At 34.4% G+C, this 21,166-nt stretch overlaps 1 protein-coding gene across 5 annotated transcripts in view; it reads left to right on the top strand.

The window, feature by feature from the left end:
* Positions 1 to 21,166, top strand: part of LOC142973212 (netrin receptor UNC5C-like) — a 146,398-nt gene that overhangs the window by 61,920 nt on the left and 63,312 nt on the right. For 4 of the 5 annotated variants that reach the window (XM_076114845.1, XM_076114844.1, XM_076114843.1 and 1 more), the window contains exons 1-2: positions 2,182 to 2,442; positions 12,788 to 12,870. In XM_076114845.1, coding sequence (XP_075970960.1) covers positions 12,810 to 12,870 — 61 coding nt within the window. In that variant the 5' untranslated portion in view covers positions 2,182 to 2,442; positions 12,788 to 12,809. Of the gene's footprint in view, positions 1 to 2,181; positions 2,443 to 12,787; positions 12,871 to 21,166 lie in introns of those variants that run through there. The other variant, XM_076114842.1, reaches the window with a different exon arrangement.

Genomic DNA, 21,166 nt, shown 5'->3' with positions numbered 1-21,166 from the left:
CCTTTACTTGCGTTGTCAGTGTTGTCACTTTGCTTGTTAACTTTATGCTTTTATTTAATGAGGTAGGGTTTAAAATATGTAAAATACGTATGATATGATCGTATTTGGGTAATGAGCATGTTTTTATTGAGTTTATTATAATATTGAGGACCTAATTACATAATTTTATAATAACAGCTGCTCATTTGTAGCGTTAAAACAGCGATAAAAATCTTTATAAATAATGATGTAGATAATCTTCTTCAATGTTTCCTGACACTCTCTATCCTAACAAAAACTTATCACAAAGAAACCACTTTCAAAACTTAAACCCACTTATCCACTACATTTATCTGAAACCCAAAAATCAATCTTCAGTCGAAAGACATGCGTTTCCATTTCACACACACTTCACAGATCTGAAGTAAGTGCCCTAACACACGATACACGACGACAGATGACGCGTAAACTGCGGGGCGTCGTTGAGTAATGAACGCTCAGCCATTACTCATTACCGGCCGTGACTTGCCCGTGTGACGGGGCCTTTATTTCAACGCCACACTACCGTTTCAAATGATTTATGTGTCTTATTTTCATATTGAGTTGTCAATCTGAAAATATGAAATTACAAGTTGTTGCTATCCTACTAATATTGTAAATCCGAAAGGTTTTAAAGATACGTGTATGTCTGTAACTCTTTCACGCAAAAACTATTTAAAGCACTGATACTTTATAACCTTTGTATATTAACATAATAATATAGAATGCTTTTATATATCCAAGGAATCTTTCCACACAGAAGAGGTAACAGGTAGAAGCTAGTTGCTAATTAAGTTTTAGAAATCATAACATTATTGGCCATCAAAGTTTACGGGCATGCTTACGCGCGAAGTATATTATCATAACACAAGGGAGAAATCGTACTATCTTTGATCATACTCATGTTTAGGACACATTAAATGTAGTGACAATGTTGAACTATAACTACTAACTGTTGATTGCCTTAGTACTTACTATTCTTACTATTCCTAGAGAGAAAATTAATCAGCAAACCAAATTAAGGAACATACCGGGACATTTTACCTACTTAAACATAAGCTCGAACTGAAAATTCCATTAATAAAGTCAAATGACTCTCAAAGACAGTAGAATTCTTTGAAAGTTGATCTTTTCATTAGCATTCCGAAGTGAAATTAAATGACACCATCATACGTAGTATAGTCGATAAAGATAAAAATAAAAATTCAACGTAACTTTTAGGAAGGAAGTACCTAAGTACCACTCACAGACATGATAATTGTGGGAAGTTATAAATTGAAGAATGATTAGCTCGCAACAGATTTACTGACAAATGTAACTTAAGCTCCCATTGTGTCCAATCCCATTGAACTGTTAAAATCTATAAGAATACTCCAAATTCACAAAGATTTATTTGTATGCAATAACGGAACGCCCTCCAAACATCTGTAGTGGTTGAGAAAAAAGAGATCCGCATCGGTAATGTTACTCGTATTACTTGAAAAGTGAGAGAAATCAGCGCTCAGATAAACGATAAGGTAATAACAGAAGCCGATCCTATCTTTTGTGCCCTTTTGTTATCCGACGGGCACAATGCAGTTGTAAATTTTTGGGTTCTTAACTCCACAATGTTCCCGTCATTAATCTATGGCCGTTGTAACTTGAAGCGGGGTTGGGATCTTTTGTACCTGCTCCGTTCCTCGCCCCTTTGTACCCTGACATGTGCGGGGCAGGGACAAAAACCTTACGCAATATTGTCTGCCCCAAGACATCGGATGATGTGAAAATAATACTCTGGATATAAAGCGTAATATCCCCACCGAACATCGCGTTCCTTCCCTCACTCGACGAATCTAATCTAAAAATCTTGCAAAGTTACGGCTTAAAAGTTTCATCGCGGGTCCGATCGACCGTTTGTCTATAGTTGCTATTTATAAAAATGTCACCCGCAACCGCGGCTATGCTTTTTCTGACACGTCGTTTCCACTAAGCCCTTGACATGCATTAACGCCTAACATCGACGCGCACTTTTTCTGTCAAATCTCCAGATGTGAGTGCATCATTAAAATCTTCTATGGCACCAAAAAGATCAAAAGTTATCTCCTCAGTTGGAGAGGTTCCCCCCGCACTTCTGCGTCCCTTTCCCCCCGCGGGTCCCTTGTTGCAGCGACAGTTAAAGTCGGGCTGTCGTGAGGGACGGACGCCGGCTCGCGAGCGTTCCGGCCGCGCTTAGTACGATTACTCGTTTGTGAAAACTGTTTTCCTAAGTGTCATTTGCATACGTGAAGTGAAACTGATTTCGTTTTGGCAACTGTGATGAGATTTATTGTTGGCTTGCAACTTTGACGGATGTGAAAGAATTTTAAGTTAAAGTGAACCTCTTGTGGATTTGTTTTTATTTTGTTATTCGTCGCTGATGCCTTCTATTTCGTCTGTTTTATACGGGTAACTATTTTATTTTAATTGTGTATCGCTATCATATTACTGAGAGAAGCTCGGAGCTTTATCGGCATTGCGTACTTGCGACACAACTTAGTAACATCGTATACTTTCTTCGTTCACATCGATAAAAACAATTCTTATCTCTCACTTAACTATTCCTATATACTTTCCGTCCAATTATATGACAGATAGTTGTGATAAAGTAAGATTTATGACTTGAACTATGTCTAAGGAGATATGAGAAGTCGGTCACGGATTTATCAGAATCTTACTCAACGACGGCACCAAACTATTATGTAGCTTTTTTACGAGTACAACGGTAAAAGCGGCAGCAATTGTGACGGTAGGAGAGTCATCATCAGATAACATGGAACGGCATAAATAGGCTAATGTCGATTCCCATTAAGTTGCTTTGTCACGTGTAGAAGATACTGTAGATATAAAAGGAAAAGCTCTAACGATTTGTTGTGATTTTACTTGTGATAAGAGTAATTGTCAAGTGATTGTTGGAACATTAGTCTCTTCTTATTTTAAAGGTTTTATCACTTGAGCAATGAGAAAAATTACTTTAGAGTTTCTTGTCTGCTATTTTAAGCTCTACCTTTGAGACTGGCAGGTAATCTGTAGTAGTAAACTTAACTTGTATAATTAGTACCTTTCCTAGTACCTACCTATTTGAATTAGGTATATGACTTGGGTTTCATATTCATAAAGGCTTTTTAGCACCCTCTTTTAGTACCCTGAAAATATTGGGTAAATCTCAGTTACGGTTAGATTATTTTAAAATCTGGTTAGAAATGAAAAGTACACGTTTCTTTTTACAAGAATAATTGAGATGAGTGTTAGTTAAAGTGCACCTACGTCTTATTTATACATTATAAATAAGTATCTTCTCCAATGGTATTTATTACTTATGCCATAATAACAGTGGTTGATATTATACAAGGTTCCATATCGATTAAATATTAATAACCATTGATCGTTATGACCGTTCGTACTCATCATTTATTATAACTTGATTACACATGATTATAAGGTGCGAATTATTCAGTACCGAGTTGATTAAAACGGATATCATTGATTATTTTAGCATTAATTTTAAATGGTATGAGATTTTATGTAAAACTCTTCCGTTACTAAGTGACTGATGGTCAAAGCTGAGCCGAAAGTACTGAGTGTAGATAGTTGAAATATGGTTAACGTTTAAGATTCCTAAGGAAGTGTAGGGAAGCACTAAGAAAGGATTTTTGGAAACCTTTCCAAAAGGGGGTAGAAAGGACTGTGAAAGATCAGCAATAAAAAAATTGTAAAAACAGAAAAACTAAAGTTCACACAGACGAAGTCGCGGGCGGCCGCTAGTATGTACATTGTACATATTCTTACACTTCACACTCATAGGGATAGCGGAATATTAATGTTCAACTAGCTTTAAATTACCATTTTCTGGACTCGATACTTTATAAAATGAATGTGCCTAGCCTGTTCCATAAATTTCTTCACATCGTTAGTAGCAAGCATTAGTAGTATTATTGCGGAACCCATATCTCCATTTAAATCTACATTATCTTATTATTATAATAATGTTAGAATTATTTATAGGTATATAATGTAATACGTACATTATAATACTAGGTTGTAACCTAACTCTGTTTGTCTGAGACACTTTCCGAATGTCATCTCTCCACAATCGATTGTGATAAAAATTTACACTTGTATGGATTTATGTAAGAGAAATATATAAAAGTAACTTTGTAATTATATTCCGTGAGAGGAGCCGCGAGTACAACCTAGTGACATAAATAAAAAATACGGCCTCAGAAATGTGAGCTTTTAATGAAATCCCTAGAAGAAACCCGTAAAACTTTCCGAGCTTTGTGAACGAAGCACGTTTTAATAAGCTTTTAACGTACAAATATAATATTTCACTTACTAACGCTAAATAATATTGTTTCTAAAATAAGCTTTTGAACGTAAACTTAGACAATCTTTAGTGTTAAATATTTGAACGAGTTGGAATTGAATTTTGTATTAAGATTTTGTGTTCTGAAGTGTTCTAATGAAATATGTGACTGATGACGATAAAATAAATTAGCTAGGTATAGAGAAATTAGTTATTGTAACGTTCGGAACTAGATACAACATATTACCATAAAGTTAGTCTTTATGTTAAATATACCTCATCATCAGTGGTTCACCAACAGTCTTTGGACCTTCGTTACTTAACAAGGTACAGTTACATAAACTGTATTAACAGTTTAACTGCATTCGGATTCCTGTTCGAAATAGACTTTTGTCCATTCATAGTTCATCGTTGCATATGCGAAAAACAGCCATGAAGACAAACCTAATGTGTTTAAAACAAAATCATTTTTTATTATTTTTCAAGTCACGCACTAAGTATTGCTCTTGTGTTGCGGGGACTTTTACAAACATACAAACAACGGACACAAAGTACAACCAGACCCAAATTATTTGGGAATCGCACAAGTAATTTTCCCACATGGGAATCGAACCCGGCGCAATGGTAGCGGCGTGGTAACCTAAACCACTGCGCCACAGAAGCAGTCAAAACTGTTCAACACTATCAAAATCGACCTCTATATAGTTACAATCATTTTGTTTCAAGAATGTATCACAGATAATTGCAAGCCCTTCTAAACTTGGCCAAGGTGGTTATTAATTGAAATTCGTATTAACTTTAATGGTTATATGTTAGTACAGTGATTTATGTGTTATTTTATTGCTAAATTATAACATATCATGTAGTTTGGTATTTATTGAACACCTTTAAATTTTATTACTTCGGCCGAAGAACTTGAACTAAAAATCTTTTTTTTGAGCCAGCTGTTAAGTCAGTATAAAGCAGTTTTAAATAAGAATAATTCCTGTACCTCGATTCTCTACCATCGACTGCCGAAAATCGGCTAGCTATCGACATTTGACATTTAGAATGTACTGTTAAAATGTTTCCTACGATACCCGTCAGAGGCACTGATCAGATTTTCATACAAAATTTCTCGATGACAGTTCGGTTGTCGGTAGTCGATAGTAGTAGAGAATCGAGCTACTGCAGTACTGATTGTTGTCCAATAATTACTAACATTATTGTCAACTCGAAACAAAAACGCTGGTATCGGATGAAGAAAATGTCGATATTGATTTTGTTTTGTTATATTATCAAAAAGTTAACCTCTATGTCATTCTATGATAACAATTAATACCACCTACAACGTTATTGAATAATATGTTTTTATCAAGAGTGAGATAGATAAGACATACAAGTTTTATAAACATGTTTTAGAAATTCGTCATCATGTCAAGTATTTAGTATGTAGGTTTAAATTTTGAAAAGTGAATTAGTCTTACAATCTATCTACGCAATATTCGGCTATCCCCCTAGCGGTAGTTTATTTTTTCAATTTCGTTTTTTTTTTGTATGAGTTTAAACGATATTGAATAGATAAACTACCGCTAAATGTACTCAGAAACCGGGGGTCAATGTTATAGAGATTTCGAAAAAAACTACCGACCATAACCATCAACCGAAATACATAACGTTTTCATTCAGTAGTCGATTTACAAACGATAGTAAAATAACACAATCATTCATTAACCATGCAAAATGAGACTTTATTTACGAAACCGATAGGATTACGGATGTCCTTATCTCAAAGTTGTAAGCTGGCTATGTGGTTACCGGTTATAAAGTTGATAAACTTTCAATTGTCACGGGAGCGGCTGATGTGAATTATTTGATGATGGTATCGATAAGTTTATACGATGGGCTGTGGAAACAAGGAGCTTAAAGTATTTTGGTGATAATGAGTGGTTTATTTTAATGGCTGTGGATGATGTTGGTATTAAAGTAGTATTGTGTTTTGTTAAAGGCTCGGATTCGCATCGGAGTTATTAGACTGTAACCTTAAAATGGTCTTCAAAACAACATTTTAGACTTTTGGGTTCGATCGACTAAAGAGCTATCGGTTTTATCTAATTTAAATGAAAATATTTCTCAAAAGTATGCTGAAGTTTGGTAACATGCTCGAAAAATGACAATAGGCTCGCCACCTATTACAATATTAATGACGAAATCGCGTTGTTTTTCATAGACCTCTGCCTGACATATTTACATAATGTACATATTTATGTCTTTTAAACGAACGTACAGACTGATGATGATACTGATGAAATCGTTTGAAAAACGTTAAATTTAATAATGGTAACTTGTGGTTAGAATCACCAAATAAAAGTAAATTCAAACTCAGCCCAACTAGTTCCTAATCAGCCAACTTATCTACAGAACAGAGAAAGTCCCAAGACAAAAATGTCGCAATAGAAATAGGACGAAGTAATCGGAACTCAAAATCTGTGGCACGTAGAGCCTACCTTATTATCGTTACAAGAACATTCGCCCTGTAACCTCAACATTTGTATGCTCGTCTTATTCGGCTAATGATCGGAAGTTTGGAAGGATGTTTGAACAATTCATTTAGTTAGTTCGATTTTGGTGAACTTGTTCTTCGTGTTTGTTGTAAGCGGTAGCGGTTTTGGGAAAGAGTGTGTTATTATTTTGACTGCCTCCGTGGCGCAGTGGTTTAAGTCGCCACGCCGTAACCATTGCGTCGGGAGTTCGTGGGTTCGATTCCCACACGGAGAAATTATTTGTGCGATCCACAAATAATTGGTCGTTATGTTTGTAAAAATCCCCGCGACACAAGAGCAATTCATAGTGCGGGAGTTGTCTTTAAAAAAAACATTTTTGAGTTACTTTTTTAAATTAAGACGGTTAAATGTTTATTTCTATTAATGTCATTGAAGTTTTTTAGTTGTGTCCTGTTTTATGATAACTTTCGCACCATACTTTGACTAGTTTTGTGTCCCGTGACTTTTACAAACATGCAAATGAAAACCTTTTGTGAACATGAAATAGGATAATAATCGATTGATAGCTCATACATATGACACATTGAAGATAGTTTTGACTATCAGTTGAACTAACAATACTAACACAGTTTATGTTTTCATAATAGTATTGTCCTTGTGTTTGGTCTAAGACTACTGTATTGAAAAATAATATACACTAGCTTCCGTCCACAACTGCGAGAAAAAATTTCCCATGGTTAAATGTTTCCTATGTATTAATCTAGGTAATAAATAATCTGTGCATCAAAATTCATTAAAGTTCGAGAAGACGTTATTGATGATGTCATACATATTCCTAAAGTCCGTTAACAGTTGGAAATCGAATTTAAACCTCGTGACCGTCACATAAACTGCCAATCAGAACGAAATAATGAAACGTAAGACTATTGACACTAATAAACATTTTAGATCAAGTGAACTGTATCACCTAGTAGATCATTATCGCATAAATAAACCTATGAACGAAACGATATTTCATTCAACGAATCAGATTCGAATCAAAATACCATAAATCTGAATTTGCTATTATTCGAAACAATGCTAAATGAGAAGGAAATAATAAGCAACGAGTATAAATTTAAATATTTAGCTTGTTTTACGTCCAATTATATTAAGGAATATGATATCAGATCGATCTATTTGCATGTTTTGTATAAACATGAAGTATTTTGTTGAGAGTATTACAATTATATTTTATTTTGAAACTGGGACAAGTACTGTTTATTTTTATCAGTGCTTCATAAAAGTATCTCATAATACCAATTAACAAATCAATACATTCACAATTCTTAAATCTATAGCTAATAGCACGTAATATCGATGTATTTTTTAAATTTTTACTACGTCCATTTTCAAGACGAGTATTAACATCATTTTTTACATTTATTTCAGTATCATTTTCATTCTTGTAATTATTGCTAGATTACGATACACAAAGTATATCGTCAATTTCATCTGTATCAACCTAATAAAATCTGTTACTTTCTCAATGTCTATTATTCTTACAAAACCTACATCACCGCTTAAAGCTTCTACCTAAACCACACCATTCTCATTATTAGATAGTTCACCAATTGCTGCATCATTATGAGTCAACAAACTAAACAAAATGCCCTTAAGAATGTGGGCCAGCTTCACCTTGATTGTACTTCATTTGATTGATCTTAACTCGTATTTGTCTTTACGATCTCGTTTAGTAATTAAAGGGACGTTATTGATGTAATGGTTCGTTTTGTGAAATAGTTATAGGGCTGTTGTTTCGATTGCTATTACGTACATTTGATGGTCACTGTGCCGTACATTGCTGCTTTGAGGTTACGTGTTAATTATTATAATTTAACTGAGAAAACAATGGAAAGCATAGTGGCTTTCAAATCGTTGTCAAGTGAGATACGTGAAAGATCCATGATCACTTTAAATAAGGAACCATTGTGTTATTTCAACCGACGAAGATGTAAAAAATCTGTCAGGCAAACAATAACTATTCGCTTCTAGTAAGGTTAGCTGATGAATGAAATCCGTTAGTTAAGAAACTAGTTTTTAAAGCTGGGGTATATAATAATATGGCGATGGGAAGCTCAGCTCGCTACGATAGCTAGTCAAACGATACGTGAATATTTTTATCTTATATTTTAATTATTTACTTTCAAATATAATATGTTTATAAGTTGTCTGGTTACTGTGATACAAACTACGCTAAGTTTCAAAACAAATGACCGTATGTAAGTTGTCCAAAGGTATTTATTTACTTAAACAGCAAAACTAAATTTACCTTATAAGTAGTTTCGGTGCTTGCGTAGGTCTAAACAGAATTTCCGCTTGCGTGCTATAAATATTTACGCAGAATAATTTTCTATAACGAACAACACGGGCTCAGTGATTTAATTATTGTAAGTCGTGTGGAAAACGTACACCGACTTACAATAATAGCTCGGGCGATATAATTTATTACTAAAACAATAATGCGGTTACTATTTCTGGGAGTTTTCTGGCAGCTGGGCTTGGAAAAGGTTTGGGTACATAGCTATACAGGCCGAATTTTCAAGCAGATATACGCAGATTGACTTTTCAATATTTAGGTTGGCACTCCCGTATAGCTTTTTAGCCTCGAACCAAGATGTTACTTTACCCAACATTTCTATTTATCTGACGCCATCTGAATCATCTGCAATAGATGGATACATACCAATATAGATATAATAATATGAGACATTTCAACTTTTAACAGAAAAATAAAGATGTAGAATTTATAAAATTTTCTCCTTTCCTTTAAATAAGTTTCTTAAGATTTGTTAACCCGTACATAGTTAGAACTGTAACAATAATGAGTTTATGAATAAAGTTACCTTTTGTTACAAAAATAATATTTTATTCTGCACTCACCGCTTTTGCTTCATTTCTATGAAGCAGTTTGTCATTAAGATTTAAAGCGAACCCGCTCTTTGCTTGTGAATGCATTCTTGTATAATTTTAATTAAAACTGAGACAAACTTCAACAAAAAGTTTTCATTTCATGTTGACTGCGTTGTATAAATTGCTGGTCAAAGTTAGTCAGTTGAATTACCACTATTATAACTGGCAATTTATTCGAAAGCACGAATATTTAAAGCAGAAATTCGTCAACGTTTGCCTTCTCCAAATATTGTTTCGGTTTAAATATCTGATTACTCATTTACACGCGACTGTAATCTCGATAACCCATAACATTAACATAACACAATATAATATTTAGTAACTTGTAAACATTCCGTTTATAATGAAACTTGTTCATACAAATCTTATTACCATTAATCAAATACATAACAATAAGATATTTGACAGGTCGTTTGAAATACTCTGTACGGCAGTCAAAGCTATTGGTACAACATTGTAGCGAAGCAATAACACTGCACGTCTTTATAATCCAATACAAGGTTTTATGTCTAGGGAATGTTGTTCTCAACATTGTACGTTGTAATAGTGGTATTTGTTTTAGCTTGCGCTATTTCTTTGCTGTCATTGACAAGTTTCTCTCTCCCAGCATGTACTACTTCGCTATTATTATTTATAAGCGTAAAATTTTTGTTCTTGCCTTTATTTGGTATTAGATTGCAGTCTAAGGTTCTTAAGTCAGTAAAGTGTGGAGTTTATTATCACAATTGTGCATAGAAATTGACTGGTTTCCAGTTTGCGCCCACAGTATAATATCTATTTTCTGCTTATTGGAATGCATATTTAGGTCTTAAGTTTAAATTGGATAACCGTTATTTTTAAGTATATTGTTATTATTGTACATCTTAAGCTGTCTTCACTTTTAATAATTGAGGGGCTCATAGCTAGTTCCACTCACACGTAAACGATCTGCAGGCTAAGCAACCCTTGGCTCGGTCATTCCATATTTGACTGCATGGTATTTGAATTGAGCATCGCCGTGCTTCGGAGGGCATGTTAATACTCGGTCCTGGTTGTGGTCTATTGACATTGATTATATGGCAATTGGAAGCTAGCATAAGTTTTAAAAATACTGTGTTATTTAACATGTTCTGTAAAACAAAATAGAACGTGATGAAATTAAACACCTATAAAATAAAAGAATGCCTACAGATAATCATTCTACGCATATTTCATACAAGTTCCACAAACACAATCAGTTTCATCTCTCTCTTTATCTGTGTTTTCATCTCGAAGTTTATTAACGCCAGTAGCTGCGTGATTATCTTCATAATTATCAAGTGCTTAATCACTTTAGTTTACAACGTTTAAGTATTCATTTAGTGTCATAACAATTTTGATAGGGATCGCTGTTTGACGACTATTTATGTCACCTCAATACGAAGTTGAAACTTTAAAGCTTTGGCTTGAATTTTCTAATCTATTCTGGTTTCAGAATTATTATAACTGTCTAGAATTACGTTATTCGATATCAGAAGGTCTGCTATTTTTCTAGATTTTAGGATTAGCGTAACATTCATTGGTTTTTTATAAATTAAAAGGTACTTTTCTGTTTCTACACCTTTTTTTACTTCAAAGTAATATGTATCTCTTTTTCGCTTTTATCTACATCAAGACCAAGCAAATCACCCTAAATCAGTGCATAAAATTAAATTTGAATATTAACTATTACAGCCAAAAAGTGCCACAAAGCAACACCAATCTTAAATCACCAGCAACTATTGCTATAACCTAAATCTAACGGAATTCTATATGAAAATATTCTAACACATTCAAGTACAGCTACTGACAGGTGTGTACGGCATCCATATTGAATGAGAGCTACACAATAACTAATTTTACTTAAGCCTCGTAACCTGCGTGGGAGAACTGGCAGCTGATATTTTTCTCTTGAAGATGAGATTGATTGTATAGAAACGGTAACTTCCTCAACATTGAAATATTCAGTGTATTGAAAGTAATTGAAATAAGTAATGTTAGATTTTATTTTTTATACATTTTAGGCAACCAGATGCATTTTAAATATTGTCCAGAGCTTTTGTGATTAACGGCAAACCAATTGTAGTTAATTGCTAGGTCTGTTCTAAAAGTAGGAGACAAAAAACCCATAGACATTTATCTCGATCTTGTAATCAAACCCGGGACCGCACGACAGCTACCAGAACACCATAGCGGTTTATTCTTACTTATCTATTATTTGCTCTGCGGTTAAAAGCTCAACTTACAAAAGCATTGTCTTTGCGGTTCCTTTCATCATACTCGAAACTTTTTCAAAACAGTTCACAAATTATTCACACAACATGTCCAATTTCTATAAAATATGTTTCGTCACACCAAATCGGCTTTTTACCACAAGCCTCTACTTACCGGCTTATAATAGGGCCATTTATTTTTTCCCCAAAAATGGCCCTAAAGGGACCTATTAGTCACGGTGCGGTGCCATACAAAAGTGTTCTGGCTAATGACGCGATGGGCTTGTACCAAAGTGTATGATCAGAAATATGGGCCATCGGCGTTTCAAAGTTTTTTGACGGTTGAAATATCGAGTTTTTTTGTTTTCTTCCAGAATTTTGTGATAGGTGTTAGTGACGGTTGTAAATTTTCGGGAGGCGTTGGCTTGGGATGGAAAGTTATTTCTTTTGATTTTATTTGCTCACAATTTTTCGTCCAGCGTCCAATGAGAGTATTTTGTTGTATTGCCAGCTTCTTTAACACACTTTTATTACAAATATTTTTATTTTTTTAAGTTATTTAAAAATACCGAATTTGGACAAATTCAAGTTAATGTATTTTATCTACATTCTTCATTAGCATTTGCTTCATCAATTTGTATTTCAAACTATTTACAAAACTAAAGAACAATGGAGAACTCCAGAATATTCCTTAGACATAAAATATTGACCTTTAAAAAAAGTCTACAAGCTTTTTCTTGAACATAAAATCACGCTGATCGTTAACGTCTCAGCAAATATTGATCAAGTCTTTATTGTTTTAGGTGATGCGCGTACGCACGTAACATGGCGCGGGGGGGTGTAGTGCTCCTCGTGCTATGGGTGGCCGTCGCCGCTGACAAACATGGTGAGTGCCCACTTTTTGTTCTTAACCTATTGTTTAAGTGTGAGGGCTTGTGAGCGAGTAAGATTTTTTTTCTGTCGAAGGAAAATTAATAAGGATCTCGTACTAAGTTTCCGTTTTCGACGTTTACTGTATATGAATATGTACATTCAAGAACAGAATTTGCTCTAAGATTTCTATTTATACTCATAAATAACGTATAAAATTATTTTCATGTTACGATGAGCTCAAAAGAAAAAAGTATTTGAATAAAATGAAAACATACCTTATACAGAAACTTCGCTTTATACATTTTCTCGGAGATGTTAAGTATTCAACCTTATTTCAACAGAAATTTGTGAAGAGACCCAAATAACTTTCGTTCTGTCAAACATGTTCCTTCATAAACTTCAAACGAAATATTCATAAAATCCTAATCCCCCAACTTTCAAGAATTTAGGTCACAACCGAACACTTAATTTAAAAAGTTTCAACTCCATATCTTTACGGTTAATTACGGTCCATGATTTATGAACCGACTAAATTTCTCCCGGTGAATTCCATTTTATCTGTGACCCTCAAATATCTGAGTGGGGTAAAAAAAGACGAGTAAAAAGCTGAGTTTGCACCTAATCTTGGAGCTGATAAGAACGGCAAAAAATATAACTGTCACCAACGGATCTTTGATCGAAAAAAAATGATACAATGGAGCGAGAAAAAACAGTTTCTTGTCACGATAATTCAACTTACAAACACGAATTATCTATTCGGGGCGTCAATTTTGATGGTGCGTTGTAAAATGTTACAAATGACATTAGACATGTTTGTCGTTGCCTTTTTCTGAGATCGACATGCGAGTACAGTTAATCACACTGTATTATTTAGATCCGGAACTACGGTTGACACTTCGACGATATTGACAACGACTGTACAAACTTTCTATCTATCTTTAACAAACACACCGAGATCGATACTTCCTCTTCGCGGTTTTTTATTTATCGTAATATTGATTCTATTCTACCAATATTTTTTTTGGTGTGTACTTTTGTTCTCTATAATCAAATACCGTCTTCCTCAATCTGTCAACAGTAGTACCCTGTATTTATTTCCTCAAATATCAACTATTATATTATCAGACTTTCACGCAACTTGTATTTAATTATACGATATCCGATACGAACACAATAACCATTATTTAAAGACGTTACTGCTACAAAATTCGTGACAGCGCACACATAAAGAACTTACATAACATTGTCTTGTTCAAAAGTTCAAAAGAATTCAGGTCAAAGCATGTACTTCGTGTGAAAACTATGATTTGTTAATGAAAAGAGAATCGATACTCACGCAAGATCGTATTCGAAGCGGGCAATAGTGGGCATCGGTCACGACTGTTATTAGGTTTGTTGTTTGGAACACAATGCGTGTTTGCTTCAACGGTCAAGTAAAGAAGTTTAAAGTTCGCATCAGCATGTGTTGAAAGAACTTCGTTAATGTTCTTTGTGAAATCACCCAATTATATTTGGATTATGAAGTAATTCATGTGGGACTTACACGTGTATTGAAAGAAAAATATAAAAATAAATGAGGCAGTACTTTGATACGAGACTGGACGAAACAGATACAATACATTTCAAATTACAGAAACAATTCAACCGTTAACTCACAATACTCGAAGAAGGTGCAAAAAGTGCTTCAGAAATATCTTTGTGAGCCGCCAAATTCTCACCCCAGCTAGCCACACCCACAAAAACTTGAATGGTAACACGATACATAGAATAGCAGTCAAGAGGTTCCCAAACAAGATAATCCCTTTGTTAGTCGGGTTATAATACTCCACGGCTTCTCCGGAGTCTTTTGCTATTATTTTGTATTTCATTGAAGCGGGCAGCTGCGGAGTCGAGTGGTCGTTTCCGATTTCAACTTTAATCGATGTATGGATAGGTACATTTTTTATATTAGCCTCTTTGTCATGTTGAGATTTCGTGAGTTTCGAAGTATCTTATCGGTTGTTAATGCGAGAGGTAAACAAAATTTGGCCTTATTTTTTTGTTTGCAAACTTTTTGCACGGATATTAGCAACACTTTCTAGCGTTTAGTTTCTGTGTTAGGTCTTTTGGTCAGGTAAGTCGTGACTGGATTTTTTACTTCCATTGTATGTATAGATCAATACTTTTTGTACCGTTTATTTTACATTCGAATCCGAATAGCAAACTTCACTTCAGAGACTTTAAACCAACGCAAATAACTTTAAACACGTGTATAGTTCACATTTAAACTACTAAATCGAAAGTGATATCTTATTATTTAAACTCGCACACGATATAGTTTAGTCTTTTACATACAAACATAAGCGATACAAGTCTTCTAAACCAACAAATCACACCACTCAGATAATCTCGACAGTCACTTACAGCTTGCTTCATTTTTCAACAACTCGTCAACGAATCTGCATTCATCATACATCATACAGTCTATTTTAGTCTCGCATCCCGCAATGCCATTAAATAGATCGAGCGCATCTTTTTACTCTCAGCGCTAAGTGCATTTACTGGTATACGGCATCAAGCATCGTCGACGTGTTTGTACGTGATGCATCCGCTTATTGTAATGTATTAATTGCTGGAAATTGCTTCCCTATTTCCTCTATTACAGCTTGTTCGCTGTAGTAAGTGTGAAATTATGTCTTTGTGCTAGTTTAAACGGTTTTAGAGAAGTGTTTTTCTGTGTCTTTGATGATAATTTGTAAAGTAAAAATGCTTTTAAAAACAGTTTTGAAATAAATTGTGACTGTTATATTAGTAGTATCAAAAAATAGAAGATCAATGAATAAATATATCTGTGGCTAACCTAGAACATTGTAATTACTAGTGAACATAAAATTAGGGCTAGTTAATTTTAACCTTTTTTTATTGATGGCTGCTTCAAAGGGCTTCTGGTAATACTATATTTATTTGCCAAGAATGTGTCAATAGAATACTCAAAAAAATACCGACAGCAATAATTATATCCTATACCTAAAGGAAATCCTTACTATCCAGTTTTACCGATTCTTACATCATCAAAGAATGTTAAATCAAAATAGAACAACTACGGCACTATTAAAAAACTATTTTAATTTTTGGCGCAAGAAATACCCGGTGATGTTTTTTTATAATATTTTTTTTTTACTTATTCAACTAATCAATGGAGAGTCTTATCCCCATTCCTCTCATCAAATGATGGCCACTATTCAGTACATTGCCGCATTGACGCAACGTGGTAGTCAATGTAATATAAGAGAAAAAACAATGTACAGCATAATATCTTTTAAACAGTTGTCAACAATATTTTATTGAGTATAATAGTAGAGATTTCCGACTCGTACCTCTCACTCCAGGATAAGAGTGAATGCACTAAGTGTCAATAAAGTGGTCCGATTCATAACTCGGTAGAGCAATGCGTTTGGTGTAACGACCGCCATTGAACTAATGTATGTATGTCTGTATGTATGTATATATGTATGTATGTACGAAGAGTGATTAGTCTAGACTACTCTAGACTCATTATGTTATGAATCGTAAGTATTCCGGGTTGATTAGTTGGTAATTTTATACTGAGATTAACTAGTTCTTTAATTAGTTATATTAGATTGAGGTTTTGGCCAAGTAGGTGGCTGTCTCATAAAATGCTCGAGTTAATTTCTGCCGTGTATTCGGTTGTATGCTAAACCTTAGTAGTTATATAATAAAGATACCTTCTTTACCCCTGCTTGTCCTACTAAAAGGCAAGGGTCGCCCAAACGAGGTACAGATTAGGCCTTGAATCCACCACGCTGCCTAAGACAACTAACAAACCAATGTATTAAATTTTATATATATAATATTGTTACAATGAAATAAATAAACCAAAAATAGATTTTGGAGGTCCATTTCTAAATATTTCAAACTGATTGTACAAGCAAGCAGATTTTTTTATTTAAAAACGAATTCGATTAGTAAAGTAATATTTTTTCAAAAATCATCACTAAAATAATTGTATATTTATTTACATGAGTTGCAAAGGAAGACGTAAACATAAACTAATAGTACGACGACATGTCATTGGCGAGGACTAGACCACTGCATTACACGGAGATAGTGAGTTCGACGCCTGTAATCTGTAGTAGTACTGACCAGGGGTGGTCAACCTGTGGCCATAAGTGTGTTAGTATCCAAACTAAAAAGCTTATGGTGATATGTTCAGTATATTAGTCTTATTAACGCTATAACTACGTACTATAACTATATTTTCCAAAAATAAAATCAGGAGAATTCTATTTACGAATTACCTAATAACTTTTACAAAGACCAAATATCACTTAGTTTTCACAATAACTTCAAATTAATTTATTGTCTTATTAGCTACTTATCGCCATAATGTTAATTTCACGTAAAATATGACAATATTTAATTAATTTATTGTTGAAAGATATTATTCTTATTCATAAAAATTAAAGCCCCGTAACAAACTTACTTCGTGTAAAGTATAAAAATGTTGGCAACACCTGTCATAGACATCGCAATGGCCACCAGCACTTCTGCACTGATAACATAATGCTGGCAACACTAATCTGGCCGCTATGCTTGCCATTATAATATTCATAATACAGGCTTGTATCGGAAGCCGATACCGTAATACAACCGTTGACTAATATGGGATTAGGGGTTAGTAACCTTCGGTTGGAAGTAATACCGATGGTTTATTTATTGAAAACGGATATTTTAGATGCGCGATTTTTTACGTGTGCGTATAATAGGTGTCGTAGTGCTTTATGTGATCGTGTACAACCGCGTAGGTCGTAGGTTCAATTCCCACGAGGCACCCATACTACTTGTATTTAAATAATAAGACTGTACCTATGATTATATTATATCGACAGTTTCCGGGTCATAGTGTCAACTGTGATTGCAATGCTATTACTTTATATATACAAATGAAAAAGTGTTCCTGTGGTAGACATGTCTAACGCAGGATCTAGCCCGTGCAGGACTCACCCAATTGACCCAAGACCATCGAACTCAGAGGAGCTACCTGTGGAAGTCATACCCACACAAGAAGTTCAAAAATGGCTCGGATCTATAGATTCATGTATAAGAGAAGTGTGTTCTATAGTATCCGACGGCAAAATGAACTCAGACCAAAAGTTACGTGTCACTAATCTTTGCCGTAATGTTACCCAGGGGACGGGCCAGATGGCTGTCCTTTACCAAGCCCTTAAACAGAAGACCATCCAAGCGTACTCTACCATTGAACGTTTACGGGAGCAGCAGAAGGTCTCCAGCACTTTGGAACAAATCCAGGCGGCTGTTGAAGACAAGTTGAAGCCTGTTGAAATGAGCTCGTACGCAAATATGGTCAAAAAAGGTACCAATAACTTCATCCGCCCTGCAAATTTAAGCTCTGTAGTCATTTATCCTAATGATACGACTAAAACAAGTAATGACACTAAGACCCTTGTCCAGAAAATAATTTCTCCAGAGGAACTTAAGCTGCAAGTCCGGGAGGTGCGAAAAGTAAAGAACGGTGGAGTCCTTATAAGCACTGAAAATAAAGGCGATATAGAAAAGTTGCGACATTCGGACAAACTTGTATCTTCGGGACTAAAGGTCGAGGAAGCTACAAAGCGTCGACCAAGGATTGTCGTTATTGGTGTACCTGTAGCACTTACAGAGAAGGAGGTATTTGAGTGCATATATGAGCAGAACCTGTATGAGAAGCTGCCGAATATTACCCGTGATTAATTTTTATCTACAATAAAATTGAGTCATAAATCGGGTAAGAAAAACCTAGCCAGCTGTAATTATGTTTTGGAAGTGCCCGCAAATATAAGAAAAATACTAATAACTCAAGAACGCATTTTCATTAACTGGACATCTTGCCCCGTGAGAGATTTCACCATAGTAACTAGGTGCTTCAATTGTCAGCAGTACGGCCATGCAGCTAAGTATTGCCGTGAAACTTGCCCTACTTGCAGCCACTGTGGAGACTCTGGGCATACTTCTAAGGATTGCAGCAAGAAATCTTCTTCCCCCAAGTGTGCGACGTGTAATCGTTTTAAAAGGAAATGTGACCATTCAACAGGTGACGTAAATTGCCCAGCACGTAAATACTCAGAGTACAAATATATTAATTCAATAGATTATGAAGGCGCCTAAGAGCGCTACCTTTAAGATAATTTTAATTCGCACATACTTAAACCGTTAAGTTTATTTTTATTAAATTTTTTCATTTGTTACTAAATTCCATGACTCATCAACTACTTAGTGACCTAGATAATTTTTCTGTGTCTGAAACTAAAGTTTGTAATGTTGACGAGTGCAAACGTACTAACATGCCGCTTACTAATCATAACATTTACGCACATACTTGCTCGCTAACAAACGCCGACGCTGCATGCACCTGTCTTACATTAGCTGTAACTAACAATATAAAATATCTAGGTGTCACGATTGACACAAATTTAAACTTCCGTAAACAGATTGATTTACTGTGCACGAGAGTGCGTAAATTGATATATATTTTCAAGAGTTTACGTAACATTGCTGATTATAAATTAATTAGACAAGTATATTTGGCTTTGTGTCAGTCCATACTTACGTACTGTATTACGTCCTGGGGTGGTGCTGCTAAATCTATCCTACTCCCACTAGAACGCTCACAAAGAGCAGTTCTAAAGGTAGCTACTTTCCGCCCTTTTAGGTTCCCTACACACCAGCTTTACTCAGCATGTAATGTATTAACTGTACGACAATTATTTATAGTAAACACTATTCTTCATCAGCATTCTCTACTTCCTTTTGACCCTGGTCTTGCAGACAAAAGGAGGTCAGACATTGTTTGCACTCGTCCCCAAACAAAGCATGCTTTCGTATCCAGATTTTACATTTTTTTGGGGCCATATCTATATAATAAGTTAAATAAGGACCTACACATTTATAACTTTACATCTAAAAAAGTTAGAAAAATTTTGTCTGAATACTTAGGACAATACGACTACTCAGATACAGAAAAATTACTAGACATTGTACAGTAAAACCATTGAATACTGTTAGTTTTAAAATCTACACCTAGTTTATAGTTTACCACTGTATATAACTAACTTTTTGTATTGTAATCTAGGCAAATAACCAAAATAATGTCGAATAAAATTTCTTTCAAAGTCGCGTCAAGTGAAGTCCTGTAACACAGGTTTTTTTAAAACCTAGCTCAGGTCAGTCACAATTAATTATATTTAGAATTAATAATATTGTATCTCTAGCGCATGTTATAAGTATAATTATTCCGTTCACTAACAATTAAAATAGTCTTTCTTACTAACTCTCTTATATACTGTATAAAACTCAAATGTAGCATTATACTATGTAACATTATAATAAGTTTGGAGCCAATAAATAAATTTATTTATTATTATTACTTAGGTTCGATTCCCACACAACACAATAGTCGTCATAATTTTTGATTACTTGACTATTTAATTGCACTTAATTTACAATCACTTATTATTTAGTTGTTTGTTACACCTAAGCTAATAAATACTTAAATAAAAAATAAACTCAACCCATTAATGTCCGACTGCTAGGCAAGTGTCTCCTCCCGAAATGAGGGAGGGGTTAGGCCTTGAGTACACCACGCTGGCCATGTGCGAGTTGGGGAAAAGACATTTTGTCGTTTAAGTTCTTTCACCATGTTAGTTATTTTTATCAACTTTTCAGGAGAGACCAATTTCAATTTCGTTTTTCAATTCTCTGGGCAATGACAAAACAGCCATAAAATTACTTATGTGGTGATAGAACTTAAACGGCGGTTTATGAAAATCAGTTTATTCACTACTAAAACTTTTATCAAACTTTTTTTTAAATCCAGATTGTATTAAAATAGATAGCTTGGAGATTATGTCTTTATCTACAAAACTGAATAGCACTCAAATCTTTATCGAAACTACCAAATATACAGAACAAGTTACAAAACTTTATTACCGATGACGTCATAAAATGGATCCATTCACTAAACCTATCTTATTGCATCAAAAGCACTCTATGTATAAATAAATACGTCCATTAGTTTTATTGAGAGAGTGTAACATTGAAATTTAACAGATGTCTGTAAGAGCTCGTGTACACTGGCGTTGCGTTCACAGACAATCGCGGCGTTTGACGACTACGTTGAAGTCACTTTTGAACTCTTGATTAAAACGTGTGCTCATTTTTTTTTTCTATGTATATTTTTTATTTACATACTGATTTCTGTAGTCTCTTGATTTATTTATTGAGTCTATGATTATCATTATATTTCTTATTTT

The sequence above is a fragment of the Anticarsia gemmatalis genome, chromosome 5 (assembly GCF_050436995.1).
Source record: "Anticarsia gemmatalis isolate Benzon Research Colony breed Stoneville strain chromosome 5, ilAntGemm2 primary, whole genome shotgun sequence".
Taxonomy (NCBI): Eukaryota; Metazoa; Arthropoda; class Insecta; order Lepidoptera; family Erebidae; genus Anticarsia; species Anticarsia gemmatalis.
This window is presented reverse-complemented; position numbering and strand designations above follow the sequence as displayed.